We start from the raw sequence: 21,390 nt of genomic DNA, 5'->3' as shown, positions 1-21,390 counted from the left end.
TCAATCTTGCCTTACAGAGTAGTGATCAGAATTTTTGGAGGTCAAGAGTTCATTTTGTCTAACTGAAATACAGAATCTGGGCAGTAGTTAACATTTCTGTTCTCGTTTTCCTACTGCCACCAGCTATTTTTATCTTAGCTGTGAGTGGCCTAGGTGTTAAGAAATAAAATTGAAAAAGCAGCTCAATAATCAGCAAAATGAAAAGATGTGACTATGCACAGGTAGTAGGCATGTTTGGCAAGGAACCATTTTTGTACTTTCCAGAATCAGGCCAGACTACACAGTCTGGGTATCTTCACCTAGGCTCAGACCTTCTAGCAGAAATCCCTTACCTAGCTCTGTATTCAGGCTTTGTAATACAACAGCAGCCAGTCTAGTGATGTAGTCAAAGAAGGACTTCACAAAGTTTGTCTGCGTGTTGCTCTCTGGCGTGATTTGGACATGTTGGTCAAGAGTTCTCAGCAGGAGCTGTGACTGATTCCAAACCAGGTGCTTCTCTAGCTCCGCAGATTTGAGAGAGGCCTGCTCCACCAAGGTGCCAAGCAAGCTGCCTTTAGAGTCTGGTTTAAGAGAACAGACACACATCTAAGATTCAAGTAAGTATTAAATGCCAAAAAGGAAGAGTAGGAAGAAAATAAAAGAAAAAGGCAACAGTAAGGATACACCAAATTATCTATAAGGTGTCAGCTTAAAATACACTGTAAGAATTCCTTGTTAGGACTGAAGAAAAATAGGACAAATAATAACCTCAATTGTACTCATGAATAGTTCCCTTTCATCTCTGTCAAGTTCACAATTTTAGCTCTGAGAACAAGTGCTCAGAATATAAGAATTACAGATAAAATTTACACTTTGCATTTACAATTTGAACAAAAAAAATATTTATGCATTTCTCAAAGAGCATTACAACTAGATTTAGAGTTACTTGGACAGGGGAAAAAAAAAAGTTTAGATCCATTTGTCAGTCTTCACAATCACACAAGTAACTCACCCACAGAACGTTCAACATGTGTCAGTGCTTTTAGGATTTGATCCAGATTTTGTGATAAAACAATTTCATTAGTAATACTTTCTTCAGTCAAGGCAGGGTAGCAAGCTTGCAGAAGGTTTACAATACTGCATCGAAAATGACTCCCTATTTTCTCATCTGAGACCTCTACAAAGAGGGAGAAAGAAACAGCAACTATAACAAAGACAGAAATACTTTTGCACAGAAAAATCCCCACAGAACCAAAACTGTTTTACTATACAGTTAGCTTGCCAAATTCAAAGTGTTTCCTTTTACTCGGAATTGAGCTTGGATCTTGCCCCCCCACTCCTTTTTTGTTTTAAATACTAACCTAAAAACCTGAAAGTTCAAATTTCCATTGCAACAGAGCACAAGAACTGGATTTAAGCACATTTCAACAGAGTATCTTAACAGCAAAGCATACTACCTGGCTTGGATTGCCCTTGAGATGTGCAGGAATAGTTGAGAATTTTACTTATTTGCTGGAGAACTGCTGGGAAACCCTTTACACCTTCAGAGTACAGTGAAACAAAGTCAGGATGGTGGCCTGGAAAAGTCATTGTGCAAAAAGAGACAAAATAAAAGGAGTGGAAAAAGGAGAAACTAACATAAAAAGTACAAAATGAGAGTTAGTGAAGACTCAGGTGTTAGCACAAACACCACACCACAGATAGGCATTTTCTGCTCCCAGGCCCAAGTTAATAAACACAAAAATCAAAAGCCTACCCCGAGTTTCAAGGCTGTTGTACAGTCTTCTTTCTGTTGTTTCCAAAAGCTGTTTGCACGTCTTCCAAAGACGGCACTGAGTACAAGCCAGGTCAAATGCTGCCATTGCTGAAGGACTGAGGTCTTCCAGCACTTCCCGCAGAGGATCAGTATGCTCCAGCTGGATATTGTTTATCCAGAAGTTTTCTTGGAGAGTAGGGGCAAGACTTCCAGAAGTTGCAAGCAATTTATCAGTAACATCCGAGATGGAATAAAATACCATACCTGCATGCGTCAGTAAAACACACAATCACTGACTAAATATGCTACGTGTCTCAGATCCTGTCAGAGATGATTATTCTCTTAATCCTTTCGGAAAATAGTTCAATAGGTGACCTGCATCACAGACCAATTACTGCAGAACGGATAAAACTAACTGGGCATCAAAAGCAAATTTCAGCATTCTTAGTCTTCACTTATCTCAAAGAACCACCACTTACTCTTCTGAACAATTGCTGTACTCATTATGACAGTATTCCAATTGCTTTTGAATTCCTATTTTCCTATTTTCTACCTCTCCCTCTCCCTCACCTTTTATGATAAAAAATTCAAAACCCCTAGTCCTTACCAGCTGCTGCTGCATTCCCAATAGCTTGCAGTGTCGAACGACCACTGCCAGATTTCCTGATGCCTCCAGTGCCATCCGATGCTTGATTATCAATATTTTGCTCCACTCTTGCCATTTCTTGTACCGCCTCTTGGTAGCGCTCCATGAAAACCAATTCACCGTAGCAAGGTGAAGTATCCAGATTAAACATCAAAGCCACCTTTCAAAAATAGCAATAGATGTAATTACAAAGCATGTCAACAGAACTTTTGAAAGGTCAAAGAACTTTGGGGGTTTTTAGAAGAGATGAAGGAATAAAATAAAACAGATACTTCAACTGAAAAAAGCCCCCCCAGACACAGAAGGCTGAAATGGTTGTTTTTTCTAGAGAGTTTTAAGTGCCTGAAAATCAGGACCTTAGAGAAGATTTTCACCTATTTTTATAAAGCTCAACTATTATTTGTTGCAAAGCTACAGCTGAATTAATCTTTGTAAACCACATCTTGCAGAATAACTCTTCATGATTTCAATACACTATGTAACAAAAAAAAAAAAAAAAAAAAAAAATATCAAGTTGGGCCTCCAAAGTAAACTATTTTAAACAAATTCTTATTCAGCAAGGAATTAAGCTAGAAATTTACACACAGAGTAGGTAAGCACAGCTGTGCAAGTTTCTATTATCAAACCAACAACAGAACACAAACCAAGCTTGAACTCATCATCAGTGATACTGAAATTCAAAGTAACGAAGCAAAACAAAATGCCTCTTTTGGCCCTGTAAGCAGAGATTAAGTGGTATGCTTGACATCAAACAGAACTAATGAGTTGAGCAGTAACCTGCTGCTAACACAATGCTTAAATGATACTAATTGCTCTGATATCACTCTCAAACTCAGCCAGGTCACTGCTTTTTGTAGAGGATCAAATCACTGGTGGACCTCAACATATTTTTTTCAGAGCATAAGCCCAAAAGCCCCTTAGAGAAAGGTATGCAGAGCTGTGAGGGAGCAAAGAACTACAAACCTGCGGACTGTCAACTTCAAGTCTTTCTGCCTGTTTTCAGTACCATGAATTCAGCCTCAAAACATACCTCCTTCAAATAAATGTAATCACCACTTCGGCTCTGTTTTGGGTAAGGAACACATTTGCATGTTCCTGCCAAGCTTACAAGTGGCAGTGTCATGGGTTTTATTCACTGACTAAAGTAAGCAGTTCAGATTCTGCTTCCTCAGGAGACTTTATATGAGCTCTTTATGATCTTCATTCAGTTGAAACACTAAGCTTGACCAGCTCTCAAACATTTTCAAACTTTGAGAACCCAGGCTTAGAGAAAACATTTTTATATAACAAGGAATAAAACCACCCCGCATTCTTGGGATCTTGGTTTGGAATATCTTTGATCTTCCACTTGACTTCTGAAGTGACCCTTTCACTTGGAATGCAGATGCTTCAGCCCTATGCTTCCTAACGCAGAAGAAGCAGGAATTTCATCTGCTATCACAACCACAAATATCAATAGCAAATTACATTTTTAATTGTACAAAATACATGCAACTCTTTTACCTGATGGGCTTCTACGAAATTTCCCCTCAAAACACAAGACACTAACAGTGATTCTGGTGGGGAAAGCATCATAGGAATGAGGGGGTTTTGCTGCTGTGGTCTCGCCCTGCTTTCCAAATCACTCAAGCCAGACACATTACTGGTGCTTCCCTCTGCAAGACAACAGAATTCATCAGTATAATATTATGGAAAAAAACATTTCACTAGATAACAGCCAAATATCAGATACTTAATATATTTAACACAAAGATATAGGAGCAGAGTTGCAAGGAAGTTTTAGCATAGAGGTCAACATAAATATCTTGTTATAAATTCTTGCAATATTTCACTACTTGATCAGAACTTTCAGTTTGGATCTCATCCAAATATAACACTGTTTAGCAGCTACATAATGTGCACGCAATGCTAGGGCACTGGTTCAATAGGGATGAAGGGAGAAGTCTTAACTATTGGACTTGTTAAATCAATTTAACATGCCTAAGAATGTTTTAGAATGGTCTGTTAGCTTCTGTGACTGTTGCATCTCACTGCATTGCCTACTGTTTCCTGAAAGCCAAAAATATCAAGAAAAATCTAATTTTCTTATTCCAGAAGACATATATTAATCTAATTAGAGAAAAAGTCAGCCCAAAAATGGGAGCTCTCAGAAGTGAAGAGTTCTAATCCTCTTCTACACAAGCAGTAATTCACATTAAATCATCAAGCAAATACATCATCATGCACACTGACAAGACAAACAAATACTACTTTTGTGGCTTAATACCTGAAGTACTGGTGCTTAGCTCACTACTTGTACTTTCTAATGATGGACTGGAAGTTCCCTCTTTCCCATCTAAAACAGAAACAAATAAAACCTGATATATTAAATGCACTCTTCCTAGACAAGGTAATTAAAACTTACTGCAAATAACAGGCCAGGCAACCACAAGAGATCTTCAAGAGTGTCTCACAATGAGCCATCACTGATGTCTATGACAAATGCAAAACCTCCTGATTTGAAGAAAATGTTAGGCAGGAAACTATGTTAGGGTGACCCATCAGTGACTCATGTGAGATACTTTAAAGCTTCTTATTTTGGAACATCCCACTCCAAAACCAGATGTACCTTTTAAAGGCTAAATAGAGAAAGGGTGAGGAATCCAACCTTCTCCTAAGGCTGTCAATCTAAACCACAGATTCCTGTAGATTCACATCCTAGATACTATTGTGATAGGGATGAAAATATACCAAACAGTCATTGGATATAACGGAGAAAGGAAAGAATTGTACTGTAGTTGCAAAGTTCAGACTATGTATGAAAGAACTTATTTTCTAACCTGAATTTAAAATTAATTATCTTTTAGTTGTGCAGGTGAACTTTAAGAAAACAACCTCAAACCAAGTGGAACTTGACTAAGACATTTCAAATCAGCTAGAAAACTAAAGAAAATAAATCTAGTTCTCTACTCCTAGTCTATTAAATGTAATTGCATTCAGCTATGAGCTCAGCAAAATTACACACATTTCAGAGATGTCTTCTCCAAGTCACTTTTTCAACCCACCTGTCTTGTACCTTTGAGATCTACTTCGTTTCTTAAAGCTGGAGCACCTGATTAAAGAGCAGTATCTCCTGGAAGTTGCAAGCTGATGTTCTGTGAAGCATTTAAGCAAAAACATTACCAAATAGCTGGACAGGCCATCAACAGTTACATGTCTGAATTAGAGTCTATCAGCACATTTACATAGGTAGAACTATGATAGCAATTTCCAAAGGAAACACAGTTAATCTCAGCTAAGAGCTCTTTTGCAATGAAGTTTAAACTATCACCTTGAAGTAATTTTGATGCAATTAATCTTTCACATCCACATCCAATGTTGCTTGGAATGTACTATACCTTCTTACACATCCCTGATGAGTACTAAGGGTTTTTTCCAACCTAAATGATTCCACGATTCTAACTGTACAGAAAAGTAGGTATAGCCCAAGTACATAAACAGCTAGAAACAGGGTAAAAAGAATAAGAATTAAAATAGTAAAAGAGAGTTTGATCTGTCATTAAGGTTTTGCTGAAATAACTGGGTTTTTCAATACACGGTAGTATGAACCCTGACTCAGTCAACAGTTCTGGAAGTGAGCAAGTAATGGGGGTGTCAGCCCTTGAAACAAAAAAATCCAAGAGATATGCAGTGTCAATAAAAGCCACCTTTCCCTGAAAGATGTTCACCAAATAATTGTCATCATTTGTCAGAAATCAGGACTCAAATGTACAGAATCCCACAGAAAGCTGCTGCCACAGAAATACTGAGGGCTGCCTACTCAAACAGAAGTCCCAGCACATCCCCTCCTTTACAGGGGAAATAGTTGAACACAAGTTTGGAAACTTGGAACATTTAAGGTCCATACTGCCCAGTCTTTCCTGGGACACAGACTTTGCATGGTCAGAGATACACAATAAGCCACACTATGACACAAGCAGAAATCTGATAGTAGTAGGGCTGACAACATGGAATAAGGTGGGAAATAGGCTCCTGAGGGTGTTGTTCTAGCTACTCCTGAGGAGTGGTCTGCATCCCAGAATAATCCAACTTCCTCTTCCTAACATGTCTCTAGAGTAGGCTAAATCAACACTTCATGAATGAAATGAGTCTATCTGGCTTGCACTGTATCACACACACCACCATGTCCCTTCGTATCATTGCACTGTCAATACAACTTGTAACAAAAGAACAAGAGAAAGACAAACTGAAGCAGTGTGTCCACAAAGGGGAGACAGAAAACTCAAAACTCTCTGATTAGAATAGAGATTACTCCTACTGGGGAATGGTGAAAGAACGAGGTAATCTCCAACTAGATCACTCTCCTAGTATCTGCCAAAATGTGCTCAGGGAATTTCATCCAGACTACTGCCTGGGCAGCTGTAACAATGTCCTGGTTTCAGCTGGGACACAGTTAATTTTCTTCCTAGTCACTAGTAGAGTGAGAAGCTGCGTGGTACTTAGTTGCCATCTGGGGTAAATCAGGACACAGAACAGTGTGGATGTATCAGGAAGTGCTAAATACGAAGCTTACCTGCACTTCTGTTACTCATCACCACCTTGTATCGCCAGTGAGCTTCAGAAAGATATTTGGAAAACTGTAACACGTGACTTCCAAAGGCATCTCTGTTTGCAGAAAGATTCAAGCACTCTACAAGCTCCAGCTCTTCATGAGGTACATTACTAGAGTCCCATGGGAGAGAACTCTGAATTTCTTCCAGATGGTTGAGAAGCAATGTGAGGAACGCATCCATGGCTACATCATCCGCTAAAAATCCAGTTACACCACTGGTGAAGTGTTTCAGATCCAGGTAGTTCAGCCTAGAGGTTTCACAGCTTTGTCCAGCTAACATCAAGTCATGAAGATCTTGGGGGTCCATGTGAACTGTCTGAGCAGCCAGCAGACGCCTCTCTGACTTCTTTTCAGCCTCTATTAGGCGCTGTGGACTTTCTGAGGTAGAAGAATGTCGACTAGCACTGCCTTCTACACTCACAGTAGTACTCTTTTTGTCAAGATCCTCATCTTCTGCATAGTCCTCAGGTAAAAGAGCCTCAGTGTGCAGGTCACTGTAGGAAACAAAAAGCAAGGAGAAGATGTTCTCCAAAACCTCCAGGCGCAGAGGAGCAGGAACGCTCCTTAAGAACTGCTGACACTTCGCAAGGTACTGAGGAAATACTGAAGAGCAATCTGTAAAATCAAAGACAAAAATAAGGAACATTTACAACATTTTTCAGGAGTTCCTTCCTCCAACCTCTGCCCTTTAAGAAAATCCTAGAAGAGAGAACTCTCCCCATGGCTCAGAGCCAATCATTGCTCCACAGGTCAATGGCCAGCATTTTACATTATAAAATGTAGTGTGCTTCCTCCCTATTGGTAATGCCAATTACCAACTTGTGCAGTGATGTACAAACTCAGATTACACCAATTTTAGGGATTAAATCTGGTTTAGCTCTGGGAAATCATAAGCTTTTACAAAAGCATCCCTGCCACTACCATCCTGTATCTGATATCACCTTCTTTTTGCACAGTATTTGTAATACAATTACCTTAAATGTTTTGGAACAAGGCAAGGAGCTTATTCATATCTATTATCATTAAAGGTAACAACACCTCAAAGAAATGCCATCATACTTGTTTGCAAAGCATTCATAGCCCAATGAATAAAAACACCATATGTATGCAGGATGCAATACTATCCCAATAATAATTCAGAGTTCAGCAAATGGAAAAGCACAAGCTACTGAACCTGAGAAAAAAGGCAAATCACCTGCTGGTTCTCCAGAAGTTTCATCCTCAGGGATATCACCAAGATGGCTGCGTACACAATCTTTGCACTTGGAATGCTTATGTGAATTCACACAGAGAGCATAAACAGCATACTTCATGGCACAAAATGCTCGAAAGAGTGCCAGATTGCGCTGCTGACTCAGGGTGCTAGGGAATGTTGCCACTGCAGAGGGAAATAAAGGTGGTGAGGGGGTAGGAGGTAGACAAGCAAACAAGTTAGTTTTCTCCTGCAGTTCCCACACAGCAATATTTATCCTTTAGACTTTAGAAGTCTTTCTTCCCCTATGGCACCTCCGTCCCAGCTTTGCTCTCTCTCACTGCTACCTCACAACATTTGATACAAAACAAAACACAACAGGTATGCACAGAAAAGCCAGGTCTGGATCCCTTTCTGAAAGGGAAATTTTCTGTGAATTTGGGTTACAGGAGCTGGAGATTGCACAGAATGATCAAATTCTGCTCATGATGAGTCTCATTAGAGGTACGCATTAAGCTACACTGATGTATTCACAATACAAGGACAGATCCTGTCTCTTTCCAGCATCTTAGAATTTTGTGTTCTATCGCATAGTAGATAAGTAGGGAAGATAGTGTAGACTGGCTCACTGACCACAGTGAGCACAGAGTGCCACCTCTACGGACTTCTACTAATAAATAGTCGTGGTTGATTCCATGCACAACGGCTGGCCATTGATTAAACAAAAAGTACAGCCCCCCAGTTTCCCTCACACACTTACGACAAAGGCAACTTCGAGAAGTACTATAGCCCCTCCTTTCCCCTTTTGCTTTTTTTTTCTTTTGAGGAAAGAAGGTGTCACATGCCAGAGACATGATCCCTTCTCAGTGTAACAGAACATCAGAGCTGCAAATTACATACACGTCGTGTGATCATCACCTTCACCCAGGAAGGCAATATAGAGCCATATATTCCATTATATTGAGTTTAGATGAATTATCCAACTACTGTATAAAGGTTAAAAACCCCCAACAAACAAGCAAACTAAGCCAAACCAACAAAACCCCAATGTTAAATTAGGTTTCTTGAATCCACTATCCTATATTCTTATACAAGGGGAAGATTGTCCCTTTGCCTACTGTCATGCAAGGGAAGCACTAGCCAAGTTTTTTTAAAACCAAGCACTGGTTTGATGTACTGATAATGTCCCCACACAAACTCTGGTACTGAATAGTATTACCTAGAAAGTCTTTCAGCATTGTCCTCCACAAGGCGTGGGCATGATTTCAAAGAAAAGCACGAGCCTGAACTGTTCTAAAAACTACAGAGCAGCCAAGACAAAAGCCCTGAGAGCACAAACAATTTGAAACCAATTATTCCCTCTCACTGCAATTCTAAACAAAGATAGTGGTGGAAACTATTGTGTAGACAGCACAGAACTGAGGAAACATCCAAGTATGAATCTTTTGCAGAACCCACATGGCCACAGAAATGCCATAATTCACCAGCAGCTCTACACTAATATATAGCACCCAAAAACCTCTCAATACCAGTGTCTTAAGAGGACTTCAGGTACGTGAAGCCAGAGATCAAATAAAAACAGTCCTCTTAAAAAGATAAATAGCTAGCTGGAGACATTACAAGATACACATAGGTAATCAAATGCAAGTTTAATACACTTTTGCCTCCCATGTGGAAAGACTTGGATGCAGTGAGTCTGTGCCAGTACTCACATCTAAACCAAGCCTTTTCCCTGTACCAATAATGAAGAGATATCCTTCAACTACAAGCGCTCTTTTTTCCTACGCCAGAAATACTAATACCTTATTCTTGAATTCTATCCATCATGAAGAAATTTCTGCCCATCATTTCTTTTGTCAGTGTGGGTGATCAAAGCTAATGTTACACACTGATCTGAAGGATGCCTGAACATAACTGTCTAAAATACCACTACTTCAGTTTCACTACTGCAGCTGACAAATATGTCAGAGAGAAGGGGAAGAAAGGGAAGTAGGTGGGGTGAATGTAGAAAAAGATCTGTTAACACTACCAAGTCAGACAAATCAAAATGTTACGACTCCTCTCCTCCCCTTAAGATCCAAAATAATTATTTTAAAGGAGATTCTATTAATCTGTGTTTATAGAATTATCTGAATTTTACAATAATCACCAGACTGAAAAGAAAGGGAGGACTTGTCTTCCATTAAGTAGTTCCGTAAATTAAAGTGATCTGAAAATAGAAAAGAAACCACAGCTAGAGTTCTTTTGCTATAGTCATGCAGCTCCCAGAAGATATGATGGGACTGCCTCTTCCTGTTTTTGAAAGATTTTGACAGAATATAAGCAGAAAAGAATTAAAATGTAAGAACTAATTAAAAAAAACCCCAACATCAGGAACAACAAAACAATTAATTTCAGAAAGCAGGACAGTGAAACCAGAGATCTATATAGAGTATCAATCATTATGTCTTTTAAACCTCTTCAAGACAACTGTCATGATAATTTTAACAACAAAACTTGTAAAACAGGACTGGAAGCCAACATTTTAACAATATGATACTGGAGGGAGAAAAAACTGCTTTCCACTAAGCAACCTGGAAAATCTGTGCAAGATCCATCACTGAGAGCTTTCCTCACAACTCAGGTTGAAATTACCCATGTACAAATTCCCATCCATAGAACGAATAAGGCACAAAAAGTTGCAGCTTCTTAGGTTCTAACACATACAGGAAGACTGAGTTTCTGTATCGTTATTAAGAGGCTCTATCAGAAAACAGCATTAAAATAGCAGCTGTACCTGGACATCAGCTGCAATCAAAAGAGCGTACAAAGGAGTCACTTCTAAGTGAACTAACGTGTTTAGTAAACTCAGGTATTCTAGGCACCAAATTGGAACACAAGAAGATAAGAGAAGTGAGGCAACAAGGATGTAAACACAGCCTGTAGGTAAGCCTTACTGATTTTAATATTAAAGTAGATTGGGTGAAACTTAATATTACTATTAGGATTAATATTAGTTATAGTATAAGATATTATCAATTTCATTTGGCTTCACCCTTTGATTTTAAAATGAGGGCACAGATAGCTAAGGGTATTATACAGTATGTAAGTTACAATGAGTAGCACATATTATAAGCATGTGCAAAATCTTGTTACCACTTTGAAAAATCTCTTTCAGAGATCTGCCCTTGTGAGATTAAAGAGATCTCACAATTCCTTCTTGGGAGACAACTTACTTCACAAAAGGATTCTAAAGTGACTTCCACATGCTCTCTAGTATTCTTCTACAAAACAGCTGATAAGCGGTATCGTCCTTATTTACAGAAGTAGTACAAAAGAACAGATTCTTCCTGGCGTAAACACTGAGCAGCACATACTTGATGGATCATGTGTTTTCTGTGTTCTCATGACCCTACACATTTACCCTGCATCTGTTGGTCTCTAGCAGGAACTTTTTGAAGAAGCTCAATAACATCATCTTCCTTCAGTGCCAGAAGATTAGTGAGATGATGAAGAGAGTACACTGCAGTGTGACAATCTAGACTGTGCAAGTGTTGCAAAAGAACCTTCCTTGGGATAGTAATACTGCAAGAGAGAACAAACAAAAAAGTGGCATAAACAGATTTAGGTCTCTCAGACGTTTAAAAACATATCTCCCACTCTAATTCTGATTCAACCAAACTACTGCAATTAAAAAGAAAAACAAATAGCATTGCCCATGAAGCAATTTCAAGAGCTTGTGATATAGAGTCACGAGGAGATGATCAACCAAGATTCACAGAAAAGAACATATTTTCTATTTGCATACATAAATTGACTAATAAGCAGATTTGGCAAGACAGTTTGGAAAAAGTCCTACCTGTTTTGCTGTATGCACCATTCAAGAACTTCCACCTGGGCCCACAGCCCATCACAGAAGTCTTTCAGTACCAAATCATTGCACAGATCCTACATGAAAAGACAAATAAAAGAATCCCTTTACAACAAATCCCCTTTACAGCAGAACCAACCTGTACGGCATACGGGATGTTCATAAGACTTCTTTATCCAGATGGTAACTTTCAAGTACAGAAAACTGCCAGTTTTATTACAAAGCCAGCAAGGAAGGGCTATTCTGAAGAAGCATCAAAATCAGCCAGCCTCCATGTGACACACATACAGACCACAGAAAGGAGGCTACACCCCTTTTCAAGGTTAGCTTTCAAAATGCAAAATTAACGCTTCTTAGTAACAGTGTAAGACACTAACCTCCAGAACTAATCATGTACTAAAACAGGTAATATGCTGGGTAGCAGACAGTTATTCTCCTTTACCATGTGCTTTTCTACTACAGATACCTGCCCGTTAAATCAGATCCAAGACTTTCACTTTACAGAGGCTATTGAATAGATCTTCAGCCTATTACCAATAAATGGTAACTCCCTTAAGGCAATCCCAGCCTAGATCTGCCCCAATGACCCAAGGCTCCCTCTCTCCTGACCTCTGTTCTCCATGCCACTTGCCTGCAGGCAGACATCATCGGAGTTAGAATTCTCTCTCTTCTTCAAAGATGAAAACTCCCCCCAAACAAGGCCAATCTTGCAGTCACAGCTCTTGTCATTATCATTTAATTTTGAGAATGGGTATGGGAAATTCAGCTACCCTGCTGCTGAGCTCAGGTTAATTGTGACCAGTTAGTCATTCACTATCCAGGGATGACTCACTGGATGAAATGTCCCCCAGCTCTTTTCAAAACCAACCAACAACCATTGTTAACAGCAAAGGCTGAAAAGCTTATGCAAGATAAACTTTCAGAATCTCCTGGGCAGTCATAATCGCTTCACAGCTGAGGAGTAAGAAGAAAGGCAAGTGTCCAATAATGTTACCTACACTCAGCTGTAACACCTTAGCTTTTTTAATTCCATTTGGACAAAGATTAATATTCTCACTGGAAACTCCCTCGTTTTAATTATTTTTGTATTTGCAAGCAAATTGCATTATCTGGACTCAGACTTCAATACTGCTACTTGCTTTCTGCTGATTTACCCGAGTTTTGTGAAGAGTCCACAGCAATGTTTTTGCTGACTCCACGCTTTGACAATGTGTCCATCCCAGCAATACCAAGAGGCGACTAAGGGAGTTGAATTCTCTCCTCAATAAGCTGTTCAGGCCTGAGTAGTCTTCTCTCTTCAGCAAAGTTAATGCAGTCACCTACAAAACAAAATGAAGTAGAATTTATCTTTCCAAAATGCAGAGACCCATAAGGCCTGGCAGGTTATGTAAGCCAGTAGCCATTTCGGTATTATTTCACTTCACTAAAATAGTGAAGTTCCACATCTGGAATGACCCCAAATTTGTATTTTCCAAGCCATCAGGTTACTCTTCAGTAAAACTGTCATGAGGAAAAAAACATCATTTCAAATGCTTACTACAGAGCCAACTCACACTCCCTCACTACGTTATCTTTACATTCTTTATATTGATCATGTCTCTGTCAAGGGCATTATGTAATAAACTTGAATGAGCATGTTGCTTAGAAGTGGAAATACATTCAGCCTTAAAAACTTGCACCTTAACAGCGACCGCCTACCTGTATTCTGTTTCTTCTATCTATGAAAATACATTCAAATAATTTGTTTCATACCCGAGTATTTTTCACCAGGTTTTCAAGCTCTTTAAAACATAAATTTCATTATGCAAACTAGTCTCACTGCCCCAAGTTTACCAGAATCAGAAAAGCAAAGCAACGAGTTCAAGGTCATGGGGTAAATCAAGTGGCATATCCAATAAATTACAAGCAGAACACAAGCACTTCTCAAAGCCTGAAGATCTAATATTCAGCCTGCACATAAATAAGCTTTTCTAAAAATCTTACTGAATGTTTTGAGTTCATCACGCAGCAGGGGAGTTATCACCAGTTAACCTTGTTCCTGTAAGTTATGACCCCTAGTAAACACTATTTGAATACAAAATGTTTCTGTGCACCACCAAGACAGGTTCAATACAAGGACTGACTTTAGCCTCCACTGAGTTTCCCACTTAATGATTTTATGGCCATACCAGAATCTGTTCCAGAAAGTGCTTGCTGCTGCTCAAGCAGTAGAAATAGGCTGTCTTCCAAGAAGTCTCTTCCGGATCTGAGAACAAACTCATCACGGCTCGCTCTGTGTCCAGCTGCTCAGATGAACCTAAAAACCACCACAACAACATTTCCTTCTAGTACAGAGGGAGGCCTTTGAAAGAAGCGTAACTGCTGTTAAATTAAACTGAGAAACACTCAACATTTCCTCCAATGTTAACCAACTGTTACATGTTAACAGTTAAGACTCTCAGATATTATTACTGAGCCAAGCAGAGAAATTTCATAGAAACTAAACAAGTCAGGTAGGAAAACAGGAAACTGTATAAACAGTGATTAACATAGCAAGAGCCTGTTCAGCGTACAGGTGGTTTGCATTAGTTCAGGTCATACTGCTTTTCTTTCTCTAGTTGTATGCTTCTTATTTGTTTGTATGAATTGCCACTTGTGTTCTGACACACTGTGCTGCTATGCAGGGCCTTAGCAAAGACTTGTCCAGCAGAGAAATTTCTCAGATCTGTGCAAAGTGAGAACTGATCTACTCCCAGTGAGCGTGAAGGTATCCATACCTCCATTTCTCTTCCCTTATGTGGAAGCACTAATGGTAGTTATTATCAGAAATGCTAGTCAGCCACACCACACCAGCCTGAACTTCCCTTCAGCAATGCCCAGGTGAAGGGAGGAAAAAGGACACAACCCCCCTGATTTACACCTCATTGTAGAGGGTAGGCATTCTAGCTTTTCCCTCCTTGCGTGCTCACCTGCCACTTTCCTGACAAGAGCATGGGCACCACCTGCCATTCAGCTTCAACTGAGATCCTCAAGTAAATATACCAGACAGAGGGAGCTAGGCAGAAGCTGTGAAGTTACAGCTGATACGAAAACAGCAGTTGGGCTCTGGCAAGTGAGCAGGTAATCAAACTGCATCTTCTTTACAGCTGGGCTATTAGGCCACTCCATATCTCCTTACACTTCTAGAAGTTTTGTTTTCCAGTATTAAGGGGTTTGAACTTTTGGGGATTACTGAGGCAATCAAACTGTTATTGGCCTGCGATAGAACATCCTCCAACACAGATGACCTCAAGCTGGAGGTGAACCAATAAAACCTTTATATACATATAGAGAGTCAATTTTTTGGTTACGAGCAACATCTTCAGCAGAGAAATGCTGAGCAAATTAAAATAAAGCACAACAAAGGGTGGTAAAGGAAGTCCTCACAAAAGAAGGCTTAAGCAAGAACACTGCCTGACTTGTTGACAACTTGCCTGTTTAATGTCTCAAAGGCTTTGTTAAGCAGAAATTAAAACAAAGCAAGAAGACAAACAAACCTTTTTGCATTGACTTTGACACCAAAAATTTTTCTCTTGTTCTTTCTATGAGAACACTGCTATATAGGCTTAACAGGCCATGGCTCTGTTTCCTCAGCATACAGCTTAGTAGCTTCTCCTCCCTCAGCGGGCTTCCCTCAACCCAGCATACATCCAAGAGCTCCACGAATAGGTGTCGTACTTCATCTGCCTGTTGCTCCACATCAAAAGTCACTATACTAAGAGCAGCATAAATTGTATCTACTAGTTCTCTTTGATCCAGTTCTGCTGACATTTCAGAACTGCACTGAAGCCTCTGCAGAGATTTCAAGGAGTCATGAAGAAACTCAACAAAGATGTTTTGTAGAGAGCAATATTGCTGGAGCGAGGAGCTGTGTGTGCCTCCTTCCTCCTGAAAGAACTCCAGCAGGGCTTTAGCCCTCTGGGGAGCCTGCAGCAAAAGCTTCCGGAGAGCTGAAACAACATCCAAACTGAATCTGTGAGAAGAGCCATCTCTTCTTTTCCCGTCTGTGATGTGCTTGGTCTGGGTGCACCCAAATGCTTCAAACAGTTCCTGGTAGGGAAACAATAAAAGAGTAGGCCTTTCAGACTTCATGAAAAATATTAACTAAATTATTTAAAAAATAGAAGAAACTTGAAAGCGAGAAGATAAATCAATTTGGAAACATCATATAACTAAGGAAATCCACCTTATCCAATATCTCTCCTAGAAGAATGGATATGCCTGAATATGTAACAAAATATAAAGAATCCTATAATATACAACTACATTATATAGGCCATGTGCTCATAAGCAAGTCACCTTGGATCACAGGCAGCTCCTATGGGATGGCTGAAGCACCACCATATTCTACCTCTTAGCAATGTATCGATGTGACTGTATCTTCATAAGTCAGTCCAGTCTTTTTTTTGTCTTTTTAATTCTACTTTTCCAGATTCATACCATCTATCTACTTACTGCATCATCTTCAACAATGCTAATTTTTCAAACTTGGTTAAAGCAAATTCAGAAGCAATCTCAGAGACTTCTTTCTTAAGCAAAAATCATTCTTCTTGCTAACAGAAGCAAATCTACAATTCCAGAACTAGGAAGGGGAAAACGAACAACCAAAAAAGCCCCAATTAGCTCTCCAAGCAAGGGGTAGGAAGGTGAGGGACAATCCAGTTGAACAGCACCTAAACAGCAGTTGTGGCACTTCTAGAACTATGTAAGTGCTGATTTTGGCTGGAACAGACAACTTCGGGAATATGGAGGGGAGATGTGATTGGTGTACACAAAAATTACCACATTAGCAGTAGAAGACAAGTCCACAACATCCTTTTCTTTATTTGCTGGATCAAAACATAGCTCTACCTACTAACATGCCTCTGACAGTAATTGTGACAAAGGTAAGAGATTGCTGAATCTCTTATTTCTGTGCAACACTGCAGACAATGGTGGCATCTTTCGTGACCTTAGAGGTTGGATAGTAATGTACACAGACTTCAGTAGTCATTAATAGACTTCAAGCAGATTTATTTTAATCAATTGTCAAGTTCACCTTCCTTGCTTTCAGCCTGTAATTGTTAATTCTGTATCCTTAAGAGAAATATTGAACACCTTTCCCTTATTCATATCTAAAAGCTGCAAATAGTGTCTGGATATAGTAAGTTTTCATTTTCAACTTAAAAAAGGCAAACCAAAAAAAAAAGATTCTTTTGAGAGTTAGAACTTGTAAGACTAGAAGCAACATCTGAGGACGTTCCACATACCATTTCACATCTAATTCTGTTGTAACCGATGCCAAATTAGGACAGTTCTGCAGTTAGTAACTCTCTTGATTTTCTGCTCTATACTTGCTTTTGATATTAATCCATCTTTGCGTATTTCCATGTATTTCTCAAATAAATCAGTCTGCGTGTATTAATGAATTATGGAAAAATGGGACCCTGACCTCAGAGTACCCATCATACCAATTATCAAATGATGTCAGCAGTAACACTACAGCACCCAAAAACTTCCAGGAAGGGGGAAAAGGAGTGCATAAAAGGTGAAAATTAAGATCTCAGAAGAAAGAAGAAGAAAATAGACATACTTGTAAAATGTGCTTGCTGACTACAGTTTATTTTGGCTCACAGTGGGTTTTAACTTTATGATTACTAAAGGTGTCTATAGATATAAGCCTGTGGCAAGTAGCTGCAGTAAGGACTGAAGTATGTTAGAAAGATCATACAAAAAAGCTTGTTCCTTGCCTGCCTACAGCCTCCTCTCTAGCCAGAGAAAGCACTTGCAGGCACATTGGATTAACTTCAGAAAGGGATCTGAATTACAGCCTCTTTCAGCTGCCTAGAAGATTAATAACACACTAGCACCTCAGGCAGTTAAGTTAGCAGGAAGCATTAACTTTGATTCCCAAACCTGATAAAGTTGGACATTCTGCATAACTAACAACAAGAAGTAGGGAATACTAAGTAGCTCACCTTTAGGACTTCCTCAGAAACATCTTTCTGTAGTTCTTCCAAGAACAATAAAAATTCAGTTTCCCTCTGAAGAACAACTGGAACAGTTTTCTGAATTAACGTAAGAGAAAGGAAAGATGTTAGTCAATAAAACTTTTTATTTACATTACCATACAAACCCAATCTATTTTCATTAACATTTTGAACTATCTCTCTGCAGATACCTAATTCTTAGTTAAAAGCTATTCCACAATTAGGTTCTGCTCCCACACCAGTGGATTCCATTTACCTATACATTTGCAAACAGAGACGAGTGTCACTTTGTTAGGAATTGCAATGCCATCACTTTGAGGATCTTTTCTCAGAAGGTAAAGAAAAAATGCAAGTCTAAAGAGTGACAAGGACAAATGAATTAAAAAAAAAAAAGTATGATCACACATCCCAGCGTACCAATTAAAAAAAAAGGAAGATAGACTAGTTCCTCCTTTACTCACGAAACATACTGCACCTGTCTGAAAACAGCAATACAAACGGCACATCCCTCACCACCCAAAGCTTAAAAAGAACTGTCTGATGCCTGAGCTATTTAATCTTTAGTGTAAGAAAGGTGTTGTGCAAATGCAAAAGCTGATACACTCATGCTTTCCACTTATAGAAATGCTCAATACTAAAAGCCAGCTTCTGTTATTTAAACAAAAAAAGAAAAATTCCATTTTTTCTCTCCAGTGTGGAGAAGGTTAACTGTTGTTTCTTGACAAGTTTGTTAAAAGGAAAAGCAATGTGCCTCTCCAGCTACCTTGAGAACTTGATTTTGTGAAATATGGGAAAGCCTACAGTTTAGATAAGCAACTAGGAAGGCATTTTGCCCATGGAAGTCAACTATAATTTGCAGTTGGAAGTCAGCTAGATATTTCTGTACCTGATTCCTGGCAAGCCATTTTTCCAGCACAAGAAGCCAAAGCCATGCAGTTCTCCACGGGCTAGAATTCTGTTCCCATCTACAAAAGCAGTAAGGACATACACTGGATTATACAAGGTAATTCCCATCTCTAAGGTCCAGAAAACAGTCAGAGGTCATTTTGACTTTTATATTTATGCAGAGAAACCAGAATACTGGTACTACTTACACATCAACTAAATGATATCTGCTGTGGAACTAACTGCTTTTAGATCTGAAAGATACCAAACACTACTGCCATAGTTCTGTGCTTCAAAACAATGACATTTATTTCTGGTCTAAAGTTCAGTCTGTGTAGCCCTCTTTGAGCACTTCAGCAGATTTCTTTTAAATCCAACCACTTGCCAAACACTGATACTTCCTGTTCTGTCTAGTTCTACCAGAAAAAAAACAACTCAGTTTCAGGTCAAAGCAGCACAAGTGCAGCTCTATGCCCAGATTAAAAGTGAAGTAATGTACTAATTAAACTAAGAATACTTCTAATTTCCATCAGCTTTTCATGTGCTCCAGTACTTATACACACATTCCAAAACCTACACATATTAGGGAACATATTCAGTATTGTCAGAGGGACTAGGAAAAGGAAAAAGCTCAAGACAGTTTACGGGCCTTTAAAAATCTCAGCACTGCTAATGAAAGCCTTTAGATGGGATAGCCCAACTTATCAAAGATAAAAAGATCCAAAATGCTTATGTCTCACATGGCCATTAGCAAATTCATCTAAGCATGTGCACACCTTCCTCCAGACTCATTTAACTGCTGTCAGACCTAACTGTTTTTTAGAACTTTACCAAAATGTTACACAAATGTTAATGAACATCTGCTTGGAGAGAGGGAATACCAATGTTCCCTGAAGTGCTAGAAAGTCATCCTTCATATGCACCTACCTGAAAAGCAGAGATCAAAACTAACTAGGACTGAGTAAAAGCAATGCCTAAAAGCAATGCCATTTAAAAATAGAGCGTGAGAGAAATAAAAAAATCAGTAGCATAATTTGATTTTTTTTAGAGTTTAAGTTTTTAGAAATTGGAAGGTCTTTCAAGAGCTGGAAACGAGAACAATTTAAATAACACAGGGCTGATCTTGCTGGTTTCTTTTCTAAATTAACTGAAGCTGTCAAATGAATGCAATTTCAGATGTTCCTTCTTCTTCTTATCCTTCGGTAAAATCTAACAAAATAGGTTCTGACATGCTTCCAAATAATTTTAAGCTTGTAACAGTCAGCATGTCAACTGTATACACAAACACAGCTCATTATCCCAGTGGGCTGGACAGCTTGCTAAGTGTTTGGGCAATGGTAAGATGTCAATGTTCACATGACAGCACACTAGCCACATCCAAGACACCTCAGCACTGCAGCAAGTGCTACTTCCCAGATTCTACCTGTCTCCCACAGTCATCACTAAACTAATTGTTCCTCCTCGCTTCATGCTTGAGCCTACTGAGCCTACTGAACCAAAACAGTACCTTACTTACCTTACTCCCATGGGACAAGCTACCAGAGCCTGAAGAATTGCTTCCACCTTCTCGGGGCCATCCCCGTGCCACTGGCTCAGCTGCAGCACACAGGCCTGCGCAAGCTCCCAGTCCCCATGCCGTACACACTCGCAGAAGAACCCAAAGAGCTGCTCCAGAGACACTGCTTCTTCATTTCCAAAAGAGTGCATCTTCCCAGGACGGGCTGGTGACCTGGGGCAGGGTGACACACGCGAGGGTGGGTGGGTGAGGGCACGCTGGGGCACTAGCCCGATTTCTCCTTCGCACTGACAGCGCGCCCGGGGCAGGGTCGGGCGGAGAGCCAAGGCCAGGCCTCGGGGGGATTCCTGCCACACGGGAGTGGTGAGGCGCCAACAAGCACCGCGGGCTGACAACGCGGCTGCCGCTCGGCCATGACCGCCCGGTCCGGGGGAGCCCAGCGGCCCGCGGGATGCTCCCGCCGCTCCGCACCACCGCCAGAGCCCGGCAGGCTGGGACTGCCTTGGGGGGTGGCGGCGGCCACTCGCCCCGGGCCGCGCGCTCTACCGCGCACCCGCCCGCGGCCTCGCCCTCCTTCGCAAGTTCCTGTCCGGCACGGCGGGCCCCGCGCCCCATCCTGGCGCGGTCCGCATTACCTGTCGGGCAAGACGCGGCCACCCCGGCGGCGCTGGGCTCTACTGCACCGCCCCGGCAATACCGCCCCGCGCCGCCGCCATCTTGGGCGCCGCCTCAGCTGACCGCGTCGCCGGGCGGGCACGCGGGCAGGCGTCCGCCCATTGGCCGAGCTGGGGCAGAATGTAAATAAACCGCCATGTTCCTTGGGGGCGCCTGACGCCCCGCGGGAGCCCGGGCAGCGCAAGCCCCGCCCTCCCCGTGTCGTCATCGGGCCTCTCGTGGTTCTGATTGGCTCGCGCCGGAAGCTGCGCCCCCCGGCGCGCAGTGGGACCGCCCCTCTGCGGCGGCGTGCCGTGCGGGGGGGGGGGACTGC

The 21,390-nt window shown here is 40.7% G+C and overlaps 1 protein-coding gene across 9 annotated transcripts in view; it reads right to left on the bottom strand.

The window, feature by feature from the left end:
• The window catches only part of ZFYVE26 (zinc finger FYVE-type containing 26), a 62,145-nt gene extending 40,920 nt beyond the window's left edge, over positions 1–21,225 (bottom strand). For 5 of the 9 annotated variants that reach the window (XR_003990876.1, XM_030481961.1, XM_030481965.1 and 2 more), the window contains exons 1-19: positions 21,038–21,225; positions 20,403–20,615; positions 18,888–18,966; positions 17,990–18,079; positions 15,530–16,082; positions 14,183–14,310; positions 13,169–13,333; positions 12,003–12,091; positions 11,568–11,728; positions 8,168–8,350; positions 6,934–7,587; positions 5,426–5,515; positions 4,648–4,716; positions 3,885–4,036; positions 2,343–2,541; positions 1,736–1,999; positions 1,437–1,556; positions 992–1,156; positions 333–560 (exon numbers count right to left, since the gene is read on the bottom strand). Coding sequence is in view for 8 of the 9 variants with exons in the window: in XM_030481961.1 (XP_030337821.1) it covers positions 333–560; positions 992–1,156; positions 1,437–1,556; positions 1,736–1,999; positions 2,343–2,541; positions 3,885–4,036; positions 4,648–4,716; positions 5,426–5,515; positions 6,934–7,587; positions 8,168–8,350; positions 11,568–11,728; positions 12,003–12,091; positions 13,169–13,333; positions 14,183–14,310; positions 15,530–16,082; positions 17,990–18,079; positions 18,888–18,966; positions 20,403–20,593 (3,580 nt within the window). In the remaining variant the exon portion in view is untranslated. Of the gene's footprint in view, positions 1–332; positions 561–991; positions 1,157–1,436; positions 1,557–1,735; positions 2,000–2,342; positions 2,542–3,884; positions 4,037–4,647; positions 4,717–5,425; positions 5,516–6,933; positions 7,588–8,167; positions 8,351–11,567; positions 11,729–12,002; positions 12,092–13,168; positions 13,334–14,182; positions 14,311–15,529; positions 16,083–17,989; positions 18,080–18,887; positions 18,967–20,402; positions 20,867–21,037 lie in introns of those variants that run through there. The other 4 variants (XM_030481963.1, XM_030481966.1, XM_030481962.1 and 1 more) reach the window with 4 other exon arrangements.
• Between the last annotated feature and the right edge of the window lie 165 nt (positions 21,226–21,390).

This window comes from Strigops habroptila, chromosome 4 (genome assembly GCF_004027225.2).
Source record: "Strigops habroptila isolate Jane chromosome 4, bStrHab1.2.pri, whole genome shotgun sequence".
NCBI classification, from domain to species: Eukaryota; Metazoa; Chordata; class Aves; order Psittaciformes; family Psittacidae; genus Strigops; species Strigops habroptila.
The sequence above is the reverse complement of the archived record's forward strand: the minus strand, read 5'-3'. Positions and strand labels throughout refer to the sequence as shown.